Here is a 21,362-nt window from a genome sequence, read left to right as displayed (position 1 = left end):
GACAACAATGTCATAGATGTAGAAATTTCATTAAAAATTAGCCTTTTTTATAGTCACACAGAGAGTGGCTGCATTAGGCTGGGAACTGCTCAGGGGCAAGGGAAACAGGTAGATACTGGACCTGAGAAGACAAGGAAGGAGCAAAGTGGCATTTCAAATCCCCAGAGTGACCTCTTCTCAGCACCGCTGGAGAGAAAACACAGGCCAGGGCTGCTCCGCAACCCAGCCCCACTCTGGGCACGTGGGGGGTCATAGCTTCTCTCACCAGGGCCCCTATGGCCTGGCCAGGCACCCTGGTTCCAGGATCAGTGAGTGGGTAAGGGGAATGGGCATTTTCTTCCTCATGGTTGGCCCTCCACGAAACTGCTAAAAGTAGCTCCCAGTGCGGGCGGGCCCCTCAGTACCCTCAGAAACAAAGCTGAAGCTATTCTGAGGCCCAGCTCTAGATGACATCATGGTTTTCTCACGTTATGCAGCCAATCCGGACACAAAGCCTGCCTTGGCTTCCATTCTTTTGACAACTAAGAGAGAGGCAGGGTCCTCAGGCTGGTCTCTCTCTGCAGTCTGCTCTGTGCTTAGTGGGCCTGGTAGCCACCTCCCTTGTCCCAAGGAGATTCAACTATGAAGAGAAGGGGAGAAGGCCTTTTAGCTGAGTTTCCCTACCTGAACAAGAAAGAAAACCAATACATCACGCTGGGGGTGGGGATGGGGGGGATCGACAATATTCAGGCCTCAGTTTCCCTGTCAGTCTGAAGCAAGGAATTTGCTTCCAGATGACGTCCAGTTCTAAAGTCCTATGAGTCTATGAATAAAAACTTAAAAACAAAAATTGATAGTTTGGGGGGTTGGTGGTGGTGGTGGTGGTGGTGTGATGAATTGGGAGATTGGGATGGACATATATACACCAATATGTATAAAATGGACAACTAATAAGAACCTGCTGTATACAAAATTTAAATTAAACTAAATTAAAAAAAATGGATAGTTGTGACTATTACCAAGGGAGGTAACTTGATTTTAGGAGCTTGCCTGAACTACGAAATAATGTTGCCAGGTGACCCTGAGATGGACGGTTTGGGATCTTCTCCAATGAAGGGCGCCTGTGTGGCTCAGGACCAGGTCTGTGAAGTTCAAGTCCATAAGCAATGGCTCTTTCTCTAGCCTTGTGGGGAAGTGGGGGAGTCTCTGGCCTATTCTCTGGGCTGGATTACATCTTCCTCTAAAGAGGCTCTTCACCTGAGAGGGGACAGGCCTCAGTCCACAATAAATGCAAATGCAACCTGCAGAGAACCAGGAAGGAGGCCAGCAGCCACTGCAGGGAGCTCTTGGTGGGTCACCAGTGTCGCCCCTGCGGGAGGCCGAATCTCCGCCCCCATCACACCTCCCAGAGGGGGCGGGAGCACCTGATGGGGAAGCCTGTGGACTGTCAGTCACTGCTATCAAAGCAGGAGCTAGGATTGAGGGTAATTAATCATGCTCCCTCTGACAGCAATCCAGGGCCTTATCTGTACCCCAAGAAATGCCGCTGGTCTCCAGTTCCCTCCTCAATAAAGGAGACTGACAGTTCCAACAAAGAGGCCCCTTATCAGATTTCAGCGGGGGAGCCTGAGGCAGCCCGAGGGAGATGTGGAAAAGGCTTTTATGAGGCCGGGACCCAGCGAAGCTGTGGGGGCTCCTGGGGCTTTAACCCTTGGAGGTGGGAATGCCGCTGGGCACTGGCGCTCGCAGGCCAAAGCCGGGATCGGGAGCTTTCAGCGAAGATGGAGCTGAACAAAAGCTGCTCCCTGGCACTTGGCTCGTCTTCGTCTGCCCAGCACTCAGACCGTGGAGACAGAGCTTAGTGGGGGTGAGGGCAGAGTGGGGAGATAGCCTCCTCTGGCACTAAAGACAAAGATGGGAGATGGCAGGAATGTTGGGGGGAGGGCCACTTCCTCCCCACCACAGAGAATGGGCACATTCCAGTCAAGACCAGAAGCAATCAGGGGGCAGGGACCCAAGACAGAGTCGCATGGCTGCCTTCCTGCCTACTGGTCAGGGGTGAGGGCCCAGGACCCAGGGCATGGCCCTGCCAAGGACCCTCGCTGCTTTTTCCTGACTTTGAACAAGATCATTAATCATTTCCATAGCCTGTCAAGAGAGCTGGGCGGCTGACCAGGGAGCCTAGAAGAGTTAAGTCCCGCGTTAAGCAGGGAATGTGCATAGGCAGACAGGCAGGCAGGCCTCCTGCTTATTCCTCTGCATATTAATTCCCGCCCTGCTCCAGTCCTGCTCCCCAGCAACAAGCAGAGGAATGACTGGTGATTTTTTTTCCCCCTGACTTGTTCACGTAGAAAATACCTCCCACCGGGAAACTGGGCAGCAGGCTCTGGTGGTGTGCCATGCAGTGAGTAGATGATTGTTCCACAGGTCAGGGCAGAGACAAGGATGCGCAAATATCCTAATACCAACACGTATGCTTCAGCCCTCACCTCCGATTTCCCACTGAGGGGGGTGTCTAACTGACAGAGCCTAGTGCACTAATCTTAAGTATACAGCCCACCAGATCTTTACTGCTGTGCATACCCCTGTATCCATTCCTCAGATCAAAATACAGAACATTTCCAGCACCCCAGAAAACTCTTCCATTACCATTCCCAATCAATATCCATCCCCTATCCCCCTCCCCGACAGGAGGTAACTATTATCCTGACATGTATCACTATAGGTGACTTTCTTGAACTTTACATAAATGGAAGAATGCAGTACAGAGTCTTCTGTGTCTGGCTTCTTTTGTGCCACGTTAGGCCTGTGAGAGTCATCCCAGTTGGGTACAGCAGCAATTCATTCTTTGTTATCGCTGTGTGGTATTCCACTACAGGACTATGCCAACATTTAGTCATACATTCTACTACCAATGGAAATTTGAGTTCTTTCCACTCTTTGGCTATAATGAATGGCGTTGCTACGAAAATTCTTGCATGTGTCTTTCAGTGAACATAAGCTCTCATTTCTACCGGGGATACACCTAGAAGGGAAACTGCTGGGTAATAGGGTTGGCATATTTTAGCTTTAGTAAATATTACCAAACAGATTTCCAGTGGTTATGCCCATTTATATTCCCACCAGCAATGCATGGGAGTTCTGGAGGCACCGAACCTGAGAGGCTAATTTTAAACCCATTACCCTTCTTGATACTCTAGTTCAGACTAATTGCTTTAGGTGAAGTTCAACAGTATGTGCAGTGTTGTACTCTACTATGGCCAATAATAAAATAAAATTATGGTTATGGCTGTGCTGTTTCCTTCCATAAAAACTACATTCAGAGAAGTAGGCTAAGGAGTTAGAAGGAGGTGGACCGTCGGGTCATCTCTGCTTCGCCTGCTACTGGTCAACAGACCTGGCCCGAGTCTCCAGGAGAAGGGGTGGAAGGCTGGCCGGGGAGAGATGCAACAACTCAGGGGTGTTCTGGCCTGAGCAGTGCATGGGTGTCTGAGCTTCCATTGCCAATCCATGCCCCTCCCTCTCAAGACCTAGTAGATTTTCCCACAGTGTAACTGGGTCAAACTCTCCCTTCAAACTTTCCCTACGTCAACCTTAGGACGATTTATTGAATATTGGCTCACCTTGGAAAAAAGGAGGCAAAACTATCAACCCCATTTTACGAAGTGCTAGAAGTACCGATAAATGACCTTGAAGGGGAAGAGGTTGAATTTAAAGACAAAAGTGAGCTATTCAAATTAATCACACCTTTCAAAAACCAGGGGCCCTTCTCATTATCATGGATAACTGGGTAGTTATAAGGTATTTAAATGACTATTAAAAGTGCGGGGAGTGGGGGGGGAAACCCCAGTACTTGAACAGCGGTTGGATCACCTGGGGAGAGAAAAGGATCTGGCCTAAGACAAAGATTTGCATTTTGGACTTTCATTTGTGGGTAAAGTTAGAATATGAAGCCCCGAAGCCTATTTTATCTGACAAAGACAAACATATTTTAGTCCATCAGGAAGAGTGGCCATGGCACAGACCATTTACAGCAAGATACAAAGAATATACAAGAAACCCCCTCCACCAAAAGGCAAAGCAATATATGTCAGGAACATTTCCTTGCCTGAGATGGATAGATAAGCACACAACAGAAGGAAAAACACTCAAATTGCACTTCGAGGCAGACCAAGCCCTTTTCCCACAGTAAATTCTTTGTATATACACATCAAAAACAGATCCAACAATCCATTTGGGAAAACCAAGGTCAGTTTGCAGCCCTGAACAGAACTGGTGGGGGAGGGACGGCAGTTCTCCGGTGAGGTCTTGACAAAACTTGTCTTCCACATGACCAAGCAGGTCCTTAGCCTGGTGTGCCGAGCTGGGACGGGGGCTGGAGGGGAGATCCTTGCTTGTGGGCACTCCGGGTGTGCGCAAGATGCTACCGTTAGGGCTTCTGTCTCCCGTGCCCCCAACCCCAACCTGCCTTGACAGATGGCAGCTTCTGTGCCAGCCACTGTGAATTGTCACATCTGCCCTTCCCTGAGAGATAAGCCGCCTTACCCTGAGATGAAGACTCTTCTTGCATGAAGAGTTCTACCTCGTGTTAATCAGTTAGATGCTGTCAGACCCTACTGGAGACCGACCTGTGGAGGCGGGCCACTGTCTCTGGGGCTCAGAAGGCTGAAGGAGAGATGAGGCTTGTCCGCTGCCCCAGCGGGAGGTGATGGAGCTGCTGGTGCCAGGGGCCAAGTTTCTCAAGGGCAGTGCAGGCGAGGAGAAAAAGTCCTGGCCTGGGGATTAGGAGACCAAGTGCTAAATTGGCTCTGTAGCCTCAGGTGAGTCATTTAACGTGCGGGGCTGATTCTTCATGGCTAACGTGATAACCTTTGCTCTCTCCACCCCACAGAGCTGGAGCTGTGGGGAGCAGCAGATCAGATAGTGGGTTGAAAGGGTTCTGTAAAGTACATGGGGTAACAATAATAAAATTAACAGCAAAATCATCTCCCTCCTCTTTGATGAAACCACACTTCTGTTTCACTGCCTGGGGAACAAGAGAACAAGCTCTTCTTCCTTAGTGATGAAGGAAGAATGGAATTGTTTACAAGCCTTTGCTTATGAGACTTCCAAACTAGCACCACCCCCTCTCCGTACCCCCTGGAAAATCTACCAGGGAATGATACTTCAGGAATCACCCACCGTGAGTTAAATTAGACCAAGAATTTTATTTACAAATGTTTGGCTTTGTTTTTTGGACAAAGAAAGGTGTGTGTGTGTGCTTTACACACACACACACACACACAAAAACGTGCACGTATGTGCGTGCACGTGCACATGGCAAAAGGTGAGGAAAAAGAGGCATGGGTGTTCTGAGAGCTAACCCATCTTTCTACAGAAACATTTGTCGGGGAAGCACAATCAAAGGAAATTTGTTTAATTCAGTTTGGCTTCAGTCAGCCAAAGGAACACATGATTCACCAAGGAAAGGAGTGAAGCATTTGGTTCTGGGGGTCCCTGGTGTAGTTTTTACACAATTATTTTGACAGAAAATTGCTCAAGGGGCTTTTCTTCTATTTTGATTATTGAGGGTGGCTCATTATCTGTTTTGTAGCTCAACAGACACAATCAGGGATACATAACACAGAACAGAGAACTTGGAAGAAACTTCCAGATTGACTCTAACTGAACCTGCGCATTTTATAGATAAGGAAGCTGTGGCCCCCAGAAGAGGAAGGATTTGCTCAGGATCGTGGAGAAGGGTGGGATGTTAGCACTGGCTTCACACTCCTCAGTCCAGAGCTCTTTCCCCCTCCGCATGCCTCCCGACAGGCTGCAGCAGCCGTTCCTGAGGCAGGCAGGACACAGGGAGCCCGACTGGGCACTGCCTCGGCCTCTTCTCAGGCGCCTTCTGGGCCGGGTTGTTCTGCTGGTGGGGGAGGGGTCACGAGGTGCAAGTCACCCGGTCTGGCCTAGAAACCAAGGTGCCTCGAGCTGAAAGGCCCATCTGCTGCAGTCAATTCACCCAAACATGTTAACAAGCCAGAGAGACCCAGCACAAAGCAGCGGTTACGGCTGGGCCCCTCTCCCACTGGACAGCCGTTTTATCACCTGCAGCTGCAGTCATTTGGGGCCGCCTGCTGTGTCCTGCCACCCTTGGAGCCCGGTCCACTTCCTCTGCAGTGGAGCCTTCCACGTCAAAGCTGCCCAGCCCACTCACAGCCCAGGTGGGCGTCACCGGGCCTTTCAAACTCAGGTTGCTTTCAGTGGTTCCTTTGAAATCTACTGCTTATCCTTCATATTAGCTCTGGAGGATGAGTTGCTGACCCACTGCCAGGGTCTATGAGGCTTCTCCTTGCACCCAGCCAGCTAACAAGATTGGGCTCCTGAGTGTCCCAGACACTCCAATTTGGGAGTGACAAATAAGTCACAAATGTCCGGGGGCCCTTGGTCTCCCCATTCTGTGAAGAGTAAAGACAGCAAGCTTCCCAAGGTTAGAAGCGCAAACTGCTCCCAGTCCCCTTGAACTGCCCATTCTAATTTAGACCATCAACCATGAGTTTTCCAGGGAGGAGAACACTGTGATTTTAAAGGGAACAACCTCCACAGTCTCCCTGCCTCAGCCTTCCCTCTTCAGCCCAACTATACACTGTTTGCCACAGCAAACCTCCTGAAAGCACAGCTCTGGCGCTACTTCTCATATGTTAACTTCAATAACTCAGCTATGTCACAGACAGGAGTGCTAACTTCTTGGCCAAACACGGCTCTTCACAGTCTGGTGCCAGCTGATTCATCCAGGCCACAGACAAGGGTTCTTTCAGCCGTGCCTGGACCACGTACACCACGCATGCCCCGTGTTTCTGCCTCCACTCTCCCCATGCTGGAGCTACAGCAACTCTCAGGTCCCTACACTCCAGCCTAGGATGGGGCCCCAGCACCCATCCCTTTGGCACTCAGCCACGGACGGGGAGTTCATCCTATTGCCCGACACAGGCCCTGCCGCCCTCAACATTGCTACCTGAGTGGAGATAAGATGATTTCCCTGAAGAGTTTCTCTGCAGAGGAAATTTTTGATCTTCACCTTCTTTCCTATCCTTCTATGGCAGTGGTTCTCATCAGGGGGACAGTTTTGTCCCCCAGGGGACATTTACAATATCTGCAGACATTTTTGGTTATCAAGACCGGGGGGTGCCACCCCCAACAAAGGACTATCCAATCCCCAAAGTCAATATGCTGGAGCTGAGAAACCTTATACTAGAGTAATTAACAAGTAGCAAAACTGACTTGACTATCTCCCTTCTACTGCTGATGCCAGCAAACAGTGAAATACCTAACATAAGTGCTGAAGACAGAAAAAAGATTTACTCAGGGCCTGGATAACCATAAACTGACATGATCAAAGAGAGTTTCTTACTCCTGCTTTGGGTGGAATAGACTAGATGGCAGTCTGGTAGCCCCAGCGCTGTGCAATAGCGGGACACTCAGCACACACTGCTCTCTACTGCTGACCTCCAATCACGGGCCGCTGTCTAACTGTGGGTGGGAGTGAGGTGGGGGAGGGGAAGCTCAGCTTCCCTGCGTGGGGCAGCTGAGTTAGGAAAACCAACAGGACTGCTCCTACAGCAAACGCGTCCTGAGCAGCACCCGCCTCCAGGTCTGGCCCTGTGCTAGCACTGGGGACTTGGAGAAATGACAAAGTGGCTGTCCTCAAGGAGCGCCTCGTCTAGTGGGGACATATAGAAGTAAACAAACAATTACTGATCTTCACTCTTGGCTAGGCTGATATAACTAAAAATCCTTTTGGGAAGGGAGAAAAACAATAAAGTATCAATAGACTATAAAGCAGTGGAGCCACACTGCTGATTACAATCTATATTGTTATAGCAGCCCCTCTGAGATGAGATCAGCTCCCGGGTTTGCACCAGCTGGGCTTGTGGAGCTTGTAAATAATTAAAAGGTAATTGGAGGGGGAGACCAAAGTATTAAGTGGATTTCTCTCTCTCAGGGCAACCAGGGAGTTTCATTGCTGCCAGTTACATTATCTTTCGGGATTATATTCTTGTTTTTTACTGACACGTGCAGCTCCAGATAACAGTTGGAGGAGTAAACTAATTAGAGCTGCTTAGACTGCTTTGATAGGCTTGGGGATGGGGGGAAAGGGAGACTCAAAACTTTCGACTGCCTTTGTAAGCAAACCAGCAATAATAGGCGTGCTACTAAGAAGGCAATAAGGCTTTGGAAGGTAAAGGAAGGGGAAGGAGGGGGGAGAGAAAGAGGGATGGGGCTGGTGGGGAGAGGAAGAGGGAGGGAGAGGAGTTAACTCAGCATATTTAGTTGCTGGGGGCTGTCATTATAGCTCAGCCCAGGATAAAGAGGAGGATTTCATTCCCAGGTCTCAATAAAGGAGCTGACACAGAAACCAAGGGATACATGATCAGGCAGGATCCCAGGGAACATGCTGGCAGGAGCAGCTCTCCCTTACAGCTTTGTCCTGAGGTGAAGAAGATGGAGCTACACAGGTTGCAGAGGATCATCTCCTAGAGAGGCTGGGGTTCTGCCCATGCTTCCTGAGGGCTGACCCAGCTGGTGAACCCATTGCTGTGACAGGATACAAAGCCAGGAAGTTGAGTCACTGGGCTCAAGACTCAGACATGCCATCGTCCAAAGTGGAGATGGCTGGGGGTGGGTCGGTGGGTAAGAGTGAGAAGGAGAGAAGGACAGGGAAGTGGGAAGGTGCATTTTAAGGCAGATGCCCATGTGCCCTATACTTAAACTGCAGGAACACCCCAACCAAGCCAGTGAATGCAAAAATCAAAGAGCCAATGGATAAGAAAAAAAGAGTTAGCTTTTCCTTTTCGTGGATCATTTCAGATCCTCCCAACAAATCCTGAAGGGCCTCTATTCTTTCACTGGCCCTCCTAAGACTCTGTTAAGCTAGACGCAACAGCAGGAAGCCCCGTATACCAGTTTAAGTGATGTCCAGGACTGCTATAAGCTAAGAAAAAAGTATAATTGAATTTGAAATGACTCCAGACACCAGTTAATCAGAACAGTGACAAAAATAAAGCAGGACCAAATCTGGATGATCATTCCATTCATTTTCTACCCAGGTCCTCTTTGCCCCCTTCAACCTGGTTGTCAATTATTCTGATAAGTATGGGACCAACTGGCAGTAAATGGCTCTCGTCCTCCTGGGCTAAGATGCTGGCACTCTGCAGGGAGGATGGCTAACAGTGACCTGCACACAGTAGGCACTCTATAAATATTCAGTGAATTGAAACGATGAGTAGACTGAACACTCACCTCTCTTCTGCATAAAGACGAAGAGGTCATCCAGGAACTCTTTCCTTTCTGGATCACTGTCCAGTTCATACAGCTGCAATCCCAAAGCCCCCAGGGGAGGAAAAAAAACACCACAATGAAAAATTCCATCTTATGCAGGAAGTCTTACACCAGTGATACACAACCATCTGAATGACTACAAATGTGACTCATAGGCCACTTCTATCCTTATTCCTTGGGGATCAGATACAACGACCCACTGCAGAACTGCCCCTTTCGTTATCACAAAGGAAACATTACAGACCTTGGCAAAATCACGGGAGATCTCTCTTCCCCGGCCTCCATCTGCATCATCACTCCAGGCCAAACCACCATTCTAAAGGGGAACAAAGCACAGCGTTCAGAAGGGAGTAGGAAGAGAGTGAGAGAGGGGAAGGCAATCGTTTAGGGTGCAGATGAGGACCCTTAGCAACTGTGCTTTCCTGGCTCACACTGAAAGACTGACGGCTCGAGTAACTGTCCCTGCCACCCTAACAGGGACATCTTGTTTTTATGCTTTCAATTATGGTTCCAAAACCAGAGGGAGTCATGTGGAAGAATCCTCTCCATTTGTTGGAGGGGGGTGGGTGTTACTTATACCTGATAATCCTGGAGAAGGAGGACACAAAGGCCCAGTTTTCTGAGAACCTGCTCAAACCTAGCTCATCTTCTGGGAGCCATCACTCTGAGATGTACCACTTTCCTGCAGGTTCTATACGGCATATGTTTGTATGTTTTATGATGTGTTTGTATATTATATGGTATGTTGTGAAGATACCTAGCCTGGCCTCCCACACAACACTCTAAGTGGAAGATAAAGGGTCAAAGGGAGCAAGACAAAGATCTCGAAGATCTCGAAGATCTCAAAGATCCTGTGGTCTCTCAGCCAAGCCTCACCACCAGAAACCCTAACTCTAGTGATTAGAACTGCCTAGTGATATGAGGGCCCTCAGGGCCTGAGACTATTCCCAAGGCACAGAGACTCTGTGACACTAGGGTGAAGTTCATTTTCATTAGAGAAGTAATGAAAACCTAAACCTAATTCACTTGATTAGGTCAAACCAACACCATTCAAATGAACAGGAGGAAATGGCAAATATGCTTTTGTTTATGTTCTTGAAATCTGCTTCCCACTTTTATTCAGCTGGGTAACTCTTATTTCTCAAATCAGGCATCATCTGCTATGGGAAGCCTTCCCTTCACACCCAGCTGCACAAGTACTCCGGAAGGACTCTCTGTACATTTCGAGCTTAGAATTTCACATATTATTTTGGAATTATTTGTCATCCCCACATATTGTAGGCTCCTTGAGAGCAGTGTCTTATTCATCTTTGTACCTTTAGCACGCAGCACACTGCCTGACACTTATAAGGCTCCAGTGAATACCTGATGAACTATAATCACTGTTAAAAGGCATTAACCTTTTTTTTTTGAACCAATTAAGCAGCTCTTCAAAAAATATACAGACAGGGCTTCCCTGGTGGCGCAGTGGTTGAGAGTCCGCCTGCCGATGCAGGGGATACGGGTTCGTGCCCCGGTCCGGGAAGATCCCACATGCCTCAGAGAGGCTAGGCCCGTGAGCCATGGCCGCTGAGCCTGCCTGTCCGGAGCCCGTGCTCCGCAACGGGAGAGACCACAACAGTAAGAGGCCCGCGTACCACAAACAACAACAACAACAACAACAACAACAAAACAGACATATATATCATACAGAAGAGTCCAAAAGGCCCTCTGCTAGTGGGGAGTATGAAATGTCAGAGCAGAAGTCGCCTGTTCACCTCATCCCACCTGTCAGTGGAGGACCCAGGGATGGGAATGGACACACTGAGACCATCACTCTCTCATTTCTCCCCCAGGAGCAAAGGTGCCCATAGGCACAAGCACACACGTGTGCTACCCAGCTGGCTGGGGTGTGTAAGTGGCTGGGGAGAGACATCTGGGGTTGGGGAGCAGGTTTCTTGGGAGGACATTCTTTGGATTGCTTAAGGATCTCGTAAAATCATGCCAGTAAATGAAAGTGTGCTCTAATTCCATCCTCTCTCTTTAGTAAAGCTTGCCTGAAAGCAGGAGGTTATTCAGTTAAATTCTGGGGCCATACTTTGCTTCCCCTACTCAAAGTGGGCTCTGAGATGTAGACCCAGTTTCTGAGAGCAGCAATTTAGCGCACACAGAGGTAAGTATAACCAAGAGAAGTGACACCCTGTCAGCTGACATGAAACAGGCTACATCAAATTGTTTCCCTGCTTATCTAGTAAAAGACGTGTGTACGGAAGCGCTCAGGAAATGCTATCTGACTGTGCACACATCATCTCCCCAGGCAGATGCTGTAGAAATCTTCCTATAGCACCTTCAGCTCAGGGAGGCCAACAACCAAGCAGGAGGAACACTATTTAAAAAAAAAAAGCTAAAACCCACCCCCACGTTGTAATTACAGTCAACAGAAATCTGGTGTCATCTGCTGGCAACTAGCACAATGAATAATCAAGATGAATTATGCCTGTCAGCTCAGCAAAACCAGACAGAGTTACAGTCCCCTTTCAAAGGCTGCAGTAGGTCACCCTAATGCCCAGTGATTTTGTTTGAGCCAGTAATTCCTGCTGGAAAGTCAATTATCCCTGGGGCCCCTATCAGCTGAAAGACATTTAATGGGGGATCATTGCTGCTTCTGTTATGTCAGCTGTTTACTGTGGCAGCTCAATTCCCAACTCTCTAGCTGGAGATCTGAAGCTGATTCTGTTCACAGGAGGATTCTTTATCGGTCACCAAGAGGGATGAAAACACAGTTTTTTCCTAATCACAGTAACTTCTAGGCATTCTGAATGCTCACTCAGAAACTATTTAACACTCAGTTGGGTGGGGAGGATGGAATCCACAGCCTAGAATCTCAGACAGGGCTTTCCACAGCAGTAAGGGAGTGTAAAAACAAGCACGCCAGTGCCAGTGCCACCACGGGTATGCCTACGTGTGAAAATAAACACCCGAGTGTGAGGGCTCAGCTCCAGAACGGAGGAGAATGCCTTGTAGGATGGGGATGGGGGTCGTCGTGGCCCCGTGGCTTTCACCAGCTCTGCCCAAATCTCAGCAGAGTCCGAGCAGTGGGATGGTCAGACGGTGCACTAGCCACGGCCCACTAAGTAAGAACCACTCAGATTCAAAATCTGCTTAGAGACAGGATTTTAGCTTGACACGCACTACGTCAGTGACCACAGAGGACAGGGAGACTTGTCAGAACAGGATGGAAATAGGACACTACATTCTTTGAGCAATCCCACTGTTTGACCCATTACACAGATAGGAGTGTCAGCTACTATTTAAAGAAAACACAGGAAAAGAGCTGCCCAGGAGCGGAGGTGTTTTCTTTTGTCCAAGGCAAAATTGGGCCATTATACAATTTAAAACATTCAGATGGGGCTGATGGGGAAATGTCCACTCTCTTTGCATTACTTTGTTTTGAGGCAATTAAACTTCAACCCTGGTTCACAGGATTTTCTGGCTGAGGTGAGAGTAGTTCCTAAGCCCTGAGCACCCTTCACCGTCTAGCTGGAATGCTGTTTCCTCCGTGCAGCCTCTCGGCCCACCAGTGTCTTTCTCCTCTGGGCTGTGTCACCTCATTTTCTGGTTATTGTGCCCCTGCTTGTGTCCCCAGTCTGTAAGCATCCTGTCAGGGTATCCCCAGCCCCCAGCACACAAAAAGCACTGACACATCTGCTCAGAGACAGGGATGGGCTCCCCCGTGGGACCTCCAACCCCACAACTCCTGTTTTCCCCTCCTCCTTTCATTGGGAGGATTACAGGCTTCAGCAGTTATTTTCTTGGCTCTTAACTCTGATCAACTGCTGTAAAACACAGCTCACTTATGCACTACAAGTTTATGTGCAGGTTTCTTGGCCTATCAGCGGGGTGTGGGTGTGCCTGCTAGAAAGTTATCAGCTCAGAAATGACTGAATTTCTTGAATGTAGAATGTGCCTGATTGAGACTGTAGTGGTGGAGGAAAGGAGGGAGTGGTAGAAGCAAGTGTGGGGAAAACGCACCCCACTCAACAGTTTAGAGATCAAGAGGGGTCCCCAAGACAAGCGCTTCAGTTGAAGGGTCGCCACGTGCAAGTCCACCAGCCGGGGGAAGAGGCTTTGTTCCCTGTGGGCAGCAGGCAGCAGCATTCAACCGCCGAGTAACGTGTGGGATCAACAGTAGCCAGAGCGGCCGCTCACTGCCATTTACGACCTTCTCAGCCTCTCCTACTTGAGAGCTAGATTTAATGGCTTTGATCTCACCAGGAGCTCACAGGAAACTGACAGTTTGTTCCCAAATACCCACCCACGGCTAGCTTTGGCTACCATACCCACATTCAGCTCATTTTCCCCAGGGAGGCCACCGGGTGTTTTGCCTGTAAATCTCTCAAAATTGGTAGTGAAAGAAGGCTGGGGAAAGAAGAAAGCGGAGCAGGAAGCCAGTGTTTGTGCATCTTCTGTGTAACAAGGACTAGACTGGGAGCTTACCAACATTTTCTCCCTTAATTCTACAATGTAGAGGTGCTTATTTGGAGATAGGAAAACAAAGGCTCAAAGAGTAGGTTAGTTACCTTTCCTACAGTCTCAGAGCTCCCAAGTGGTAGCGTCAGCATTAAAACCCAGGTCTGCCTGGCTCTCTGTTACACCACCCTGCCTCGTGGGTGGAAAGAACAGTAGAGAGTGTTCTGGGTGGGGACATCAGGAAGGGAGAAAGGGAGGAAAAGAAGAATAATGTCCTCTGTACACAGAATGTCTACAAATGCCAAGTCTTGGCCTTGGACGGCTCTATCAATGGGAGATTCTTTTGCTCCTTGATTTTTCTCACTGGCTTCATCTGGGAGGTGCAGCCCAACAGAAAACCAGCCCTCACACAGCATCTGCCCAGGAGACTTATCTGGGGCTACTGGGGGTACTGGAATAAGAACTGCTAATCTTTGGGCTTCCCTGGTGGCGTAGTGGTTGAGAGTCCACCTGCCAATGCAGGGGACACGGGTTCGTGCCCCGGTCCGGGAAGATCCCACATGCCGCAGAGCGGCTGGGCCCGTGAGCCATGGCCGCTGAGCCTGCACGTCCGGAGCCTGTGCTCTGCAACGGGAGAGGCCACAACAGTGAGAGGCCCGCGTACAGCAAAGGAAAAAAAAAAACAAAAACTGCTAACCTTTTACCACTACCTCCACAGAACATCCTGGCTAAGAGGAGCCCCCACATTCCTCTCAGAAGGGAGACAGACAGACAGACAGACAAGTGGTTATGCCTCTGAGGGGACTAGAAGAATATGGCACCTAGCACGGCCAGCATGCAAATAAAAGGCCTTGAAAAAACAACAAATCAAAGTCTAATCTGACTGCTACTCAAAATTTAAATAGTGCTTCCTCAACACCTCAACCCTGGAAGGGGAAATGTAGTCACTATCCTTGAAAACCTAAAAGGCTGCCTTGTGGAAGAGGAAGCAGGGTTGTCTTTTTTTTTTTTTTTCCCCTTTTCCTTTTTTCTCTAAAGCCCCAGAGGGCAGAACTAGAGTCACTGAGCAAAAGTTAACAGGGAGAAGATTTCAGGTCGATTAGAAGAAAGACTTCTAACAATCAGAACTGCCCAATAATGGAGTGGGACTTCGCAGGAGGTGGGCAGCTTCCTGTCCCTAGATGACCATCTGTCTGGGATGTCATGGTGTGGATTCCAACATGAGATAGGACTGGATGAGAGGGCCCCTAGGGGCCCTTTCTGTCCTGAGAAGCAAAGAGCCTAGGACAAATTCATTCAATGCTGATTTCCTGAGAACCCACCCCAGTTAGAGCATTGTGCAAGCTGCTGAGAAGAATTACCCACTCTCCCCAAAAAGTGGTTCCCACCACCAGGAGTTTTACCACAGAGTTGGAAAAACAAGCTGAACACACACAGCACTTAATAGATAGAGCAAGTCAAAGTACCAAAACACAAAGTGCCCAGGAGGTGGAAGAAAGGAGGCGGCCCAGAGGTGGAGATGAAGCTGGCCTGGAAGAATGGGCTGAGAGATTTACAGTCTCAATGAGCATGGAGTGGGGGATAAACAAGGCATGTTTTGGCAGGGAGGATGCAAGTCTGAATAGTTAACGTGGAAACGGGCTGTGAAATGCCTTGAATACCAGGAGGAAATTTAAACTCTGAACTGTGAAGAGGGGGGAGGCGGTGGATGTTTTCTGAACAGAAAAATAAATGATTAAATCAGTGTTTTAGATGATTTTAATGACCCATTTTTGTTGGAAAATACATAATATATACATACAAATGTATATAGGCCCCTAATCAGATTGGAATCATGGGGGATTTTCACTTTTCAATTTTTTCATTACATCCATTCACATACAAACATCTGATCACTAGTATATACTAGATACTGTGAAAGGTTCTGAGGGAAAAAGAACAAGACAGATAAGAACTTCTGACTTCTTGGAAGTTACAGTCTAATGGAGAGGGAGAGAGAGACGATTTAAAAAACTGTTTATTTTTTCTAGATTAACGTCTGAATCATTTGTCAAGACCCATCACTGGCTTCTTCCCCACCCCCTGCAACAAAGAAAATTCGGACTGCACTGAAATTACAGAATAGTTTAGTGAACTGACACAATCACAATATAAGAGAGCAATATGACTCTTCATTTAATAAAATATATTTTTAATGCTCCTCAGTAATGATTTACAATGTTAACATATTACTTTTGTAAACGGTATGGAAGATTTCAGAGGGAAAGCCAGAACTGGGGCTGGCCAGCTATGCAGTAGCCCACGCTGATAATCTGGGTTGGGGGTGGGGAAAGCAGTAGAACCAGGGAGAAATGACTGTCTTAAGAAGCAGCCAAGTCAGAGAATCAACCGGATCTGGACTGAGGGGATGAAAGAGAAAGAGAAGGATGAATCTGAATCGTATCGTGAGAAAGGTATGTTCTGATGAAAATGGAGAGACGCTGGGCAGGGGATCAAGCAGGAGGTCTTTGAGCACTAATGAAAATAGATCACTGTCTCCGGGGTTGCATCAGGGGTGACAAGAACAATCCCACAGCCCTGGAGGACGCCAGGTTATGGCAACTGGCAGCAGCAAGAGCCAAAGGCTTATTGCCAAACTTCCAGTGAGAAGAGAGACATTTAACCAGCATCTCCTGACCCAAGAAAGGTACCTTGGGCTTTTTTACTGGAATTTGAAAAAAAGGCCCAACCAGACCACGCCTCTAAGATCTTAGGAGCCAGTACTGCATTCCTTAGAGCTGTACCTCCCCAGAGACAGGAGCGCCTGACTTTAAAAGCAATTAAGTATCTAGGCTATTTTAGGATTACTCCTTGACCACCTGGAATATCTTATTAAAGCACAGCTCAGATGTCCAAAGCAATTTTAGTTCCCATTCCTCACTCCTCCCCAAGGCAAGAGTTAACCCCTTCCTTCAGGTTTAAAGCGCAGAGGCTAAGCTACTAACTCTTCACTTGAGCTCCCCATATTCTGAAACCTCTCAGAAACTGCCCCATCCTTAGAACACCATCACACACACCACAGCTTTTATAGAGATTCTTGAGTGTTCTCTGAAGACACAAACATTCATGTGTTTCCTTTCCGTCTACTCTCCATAATCTAATAGATTCTGAATCCCACCCAAGGTTCGGATCTGGGCAAATTCCTGGGACTTGAACCTCAAAGTAGTCATTAGCTAAATCACTAGACTTCAAAGGGCTGATCCCAAGCTCATGGATATCAGTTAATAACTTTGAAATACGAAGTGTAACAAAAGTATTCAGGCTGAAAAGTGCTGTTGTTAGTACTGTTATTATTTTTTTAATAAGCAACACATAAACTACCTTTTCTTTGGCTACACCTGTGGCTCTGTAGGTATTATCTATACCACATTTGTGACTATCCTACTACTGGACGGGTTGATGATGTTGTAATGTTAAAAGTCCAATTCCCAGATCTCAGGAGGAAGAAAAGAAAAACATCTCTGCCCTCCCCCCAGTTTTAAATGATCCCAGGAGGTAATGAGACATGCACAAGGGGGTAATGGGCAGGATTATAGGAGAATCCTAAAAGGAGAGGGGAGCCCCAGGAAGTAAAACAGATACTGTTATAAGCAACACTGTTGGACTACAAAACCCTCCTGATAAGATCAGGATTACTGCTCTTAGCTCAATCGCTCAGGCCTTGGAAGCACTAGAGTTATAATTATCAGATGCACACCTTCCGCTGTCAGGTAACTTTAGCAGGAACCAGAAAGTGCCTCCCCACCTCTTACAAGCAACAAAGATCAATTCAAACTCGGTGGCTTGGAAAGAGCCAAGGGACACTTTTCTGATTAAGCAGCAGAAAGGAGGAAGGGTGGGGGAGGGGAGAGAGGGTGGCAGTCCAACCTTTCCATCTAGGCATATAATCACTCCATGCAATAATCAAGAAGACTGCCCAGAAATGGGGTGTTTCTACAAAAGGAGGAAGAAAAACTAAAATGCACTGTTGGTGATGAGGACACCTCTATGCCAAAGAGTGAAGTGGCCCAGCCAAGTCTAAGTCTGAGCGCCACAGAGGAAAGTCCCAGCTCCTTTTATCTGCAGAATTCGAGCTGGCAGCACTGCTTATTCCAGCCTGTGAACTACCTACCACATGAACGTCCATAATGGTTGCTGACATCACTTCACACCACAGAGCTCAGAAAGCCAGAGCTGGAGAGCTCAGCTCAGCCACAGCTGAGCTGAGTGGGAGAACACCTCATCTGACCTTCGTCTGAGAAGAGAAGTCAAGAAACCTGCCCGAAGTTGGTGCTTCAGAAAACTGTCATCAAACTTTTTTCTTCAAACTACATATTTTAAATGTATAGGAAGGACACTTTTTTTTTTTTTTTCGGTACGTGGGCCTCTCACTGTTGTGGCCTCTCCCGTTGCGGAGCACAGGCTCCGGACGGGCAGGCTCAGCGGCCATGGCTCACAGGCCTAGCTGCTCCGCGGCATATGGGATCCTCCCGGACCGGGGCATGAACCCGCGCCACCAGGGAAGCCCCATCATAGCATTTTTTAAAAAGGTGTTCTTCCGGGCTTCCCTGGTGGTGCGGCGGTTGAGAGTCCGCCTGCCGATGCAGGGGACACGGGTTCGTGCCCCGGTCCGGGAGGATCCCATATGCCGCGGAGCGGCTGGCCCCGTGAGCCATGGCCGCTGAGCCTGCGCGTCCGGAGCCTGTGCTCCGCAACGGGAGAGGCCACAACAGTGAGAGGCCCACGTACCGAAAAAAAAAAAAATGCTATGATGAATTATTTTATAAAGTAAAAAAAAATTTTCAAGTGTGGGATTCCACAGAAAAGGTCTCCTCAGGCAGAACACACAGGTGCACTTTGTGTTTCGAGTCAGCCCCATTTACAACTTTGAGAGCATCTCCTAGGGCTTCTCCCAACCCCACAGCCCCACACCCTGGGGGACAGCACTACGGTATACACATTCCAACTCTGAGGCCAGCTGCCCCTGTGCTGCCCGCTGCCTCACCCAGGCTAAGTCTCTCTCATACAGAGACAGTAACTTACTCCTCTGTGAGGCTTGTGCACCTGGCACAGGGCCTGGCAGATGGTAGGGGCTCAAATAAATATCAGTACCTGAAGAACAAGCCACAGGAATGAACTTAGGAGAACTGCTGCGGGCTAACTGATGAATTTGGGGGGGGGGAAAATCACATACTGAAAAGCAGGTGGACTTTAAGTTCTAAAATACAACTCCATAAAAGGGATCTAGAAGGCAATATAAGCCATTTCCTAAAGAAAACAGTTTAATGTTGAGGTTCAAGAGGATACACAGAGAAGAGTGCACCCCCTCTCCCGGGCTGGCAAAGAAGGAGCCCATTATTCATACGTAAAATTAGAAAAGCTTTACAAAAATGACAATATTCAATGATAACAAGGATTGGGGCAATGGGATCTCCTATATTCCCATAGGGAAATATTAAAATACCATGACCTTTTCTGAAAGTCACTTGCCTTAAAATACCCATCACAATAAAAACAACAGCAGCAGCAACAACCAATAATAATTGAATACTTAACCACGTGCCAGGACCTATCCCGTGTTTTATGTGCATTAAACAGTTAAAACCTCAGCAGAATGCTCTGAGGTGGGTACTATTACTACCCTCATTTTTCAGATGAGAAAACCAAGGAACAAGGAAGACACAAGGAAGTGACTTGAAGAAGGCTGCAAAGTGATCCAAGAGTGTCAAGTTGAGAATCAAATGCAGGCAGTGCACCTTCAAGTCCCTGCTTGTAACTGCCTTACTTTCTTAGTCTCTCCTGATCTTGTAATCCTGTGCTATGAATCTACCTGAAAGAAGCAACTAGAAATATATACGATTGTATTTGTAATAGCAAAAAATTACAATAGCCTAAAGGTGTGACAACAAGGGCACAGGCAACACATGAAGGTGCTATCCACATGACAGAACACTGTGCAGCCATTTAACACTGCCTTTTAAAAGAGTTTGATCCCTACTTCACATCCTTCCCATTAATTCAAGATGGAGTTAGTATCTACATATAAAAAATACAACCATAAAATAATAACTATATATATTTTATAATATTGGGGATGGGAGGGCCTTTTTAAGTATGACAGAAACCATCAAGGGAAAAAAATCAATAGATTTAGCAACATCAAAAATTTTAAATTTAGGGGCTTCCCTGGTGGCGCAGTGGTTGAGAGTCCTCCTGCCGATGCAGGGGACACAGGTTCATGCCCCGGTCTGGGAAGATCCCACATGCCGCGGAGCGGCTAGGCCCGTGAGCCATGGTCACTGAGCCTGCACTTCCGGAGCCTGTGCTCTGCAACGGGAGAGGCCACAACAGTGAGAGGCCCGCGTACCGAAAAAAAAAAAAAAAAAAAAAATTTTAAATTTAAACTACCTGATGAAAGAACTAAAATCAAGTTGAAAGACCAACAAGTGTGAAAAATACTTGAAACACAAAGACAAGGATCTATGCAAAAGAGCTACTACATATCAATAAGAAAAAGATAACAGAATAGAAAGCCGGGTAAAGGCAACAAAAACACAACATACCAAAACTCATGGAATGCAGCAAAAGCAGTATTAGGAGAGAAGTTTATAGTAGTAATAAAAGTCTACATTAAAAAACAAGAAAGATGTCAAATAAACAACCTAACTATACTTCAAGGAACTAGAAAAAGAAGACCAAACGAAGTCCAAAGTTAGCAGAAGGAAGGAAATAATAAAGATTAGAGCAGAAATAAACAAAACAGAGAACAGAAAAACATCAACGAAACTAACAGTTGGTTTTTTGAAAAGATGAACAAAATTGACAAACCTTTAGCTAAACTAAGAAAAAAAGAGAAGACAAATTCGGAAATGAAAGAGGAAACATTACAACAATGCCACAGAAATAAAAAGGATTATAAGAGACTACTGTGAACAATTATATGCAAGCAAACTGGATAGTCTAGAAGAAATGGATAATTCTCAGAAACTTACAACCTACCAAGACCGAATCATGAAGAAACAGAAAATGTGAAGAGACCTATAACTAGTAAGGAGACTGAATCAGTAATCAAAAACCCCACAACAAAGAAAAGCCCTGGAACAGATGGCTTCACAAGTAAATTCTGCCAAACATTTAAAGAATTAAAACACCAATCCTTCCCAAACTCTTCCCAAAAATTGAAGAGGAGGGAATACTTCTAAACTTATTTTATGAGGCCAGCACTACCCTGATACCAAAGCCAAAAAATGCCACTACAAGAAAACTACCTGATGAATACAGATGTAAAATCCTTAATAAACTATTAGCAAACCACATTTGAGAGCACATTAAAAGGATCATATACCATGACCAAGCAGGATTGATCCCTGCGATGCAAGGATGATTCAACATACAAAAATCAATCAATGTGCTATACCACATTAACAGAACAAAGGATAAAAATCACGATTATCTCAATAGATGCAGAAAAAGAATCTGACAAAATTTAACACCCTTCCATGATAAAAATATTCAACAAACTAGGAAAAGAATGCATGGCCTCAACATTTTAAAGGCCATATATGAAAAGTCTTCAGCTAACATCATACTCAATG

The 21,362-nt window shown here is 47.1% G+C and overlaps 1 protein-coding gene across 15 annotated transcripts in view; it reads right to left on the bottom strand.

The window, feature by feature from the left end:
* Positions 1 to 21,362, bottom strand: part of ARID3B (AT-rich interaction domain 3B) — a 70,830-nt gene that overhangs the window by 28,896 nt on the left and 20,572 nt on the right. For all 15 annotated transcript variants that reach the window (XR_012330222.1, XR_012330218.1, XR_012330221.1 and 12 more), the window contains exons 3-4: positions 9,545 to 9,616; positions 9,262 to 9,334 (exon numbers count right to left, since the gene is read on the bottom strand). Coding sequence is in view for 4 of the 15 variants with exons in the window: in XM_033851988.2 (XP_033707879.1) it covers positions 9,262 to 9,334; positions 9,545 to 9,616 (145 nt within the window). In the remaining 11 variants the exon portion in view is untranslated. The remainder of the gene's footprint in view (positions 1 to 9,261; positions 9,335 to 9,544; positions 9,617 to 21,362) is intronic.

The sequence above is a fragment of the Tursiops truncatus genome, chromosome 2 (genome assembly GCF_011762595.2).
Source record: "Tursiops truncatus isolate mTurTru1 chromosome 2, mTurTru1.mat.Y, whole genome shotgun sequence".
Lineage (NCBI taxonomy): Eukaryota > Metazoa > Chordata > Mammalia > Artiodactyla > Delphinidae > Tursiops > Tursiops truncatus.
Note: the sequence above shows the minus strand (reverse complement) of the source record. Positions and strands in the feature narration are given on the sequence as shown.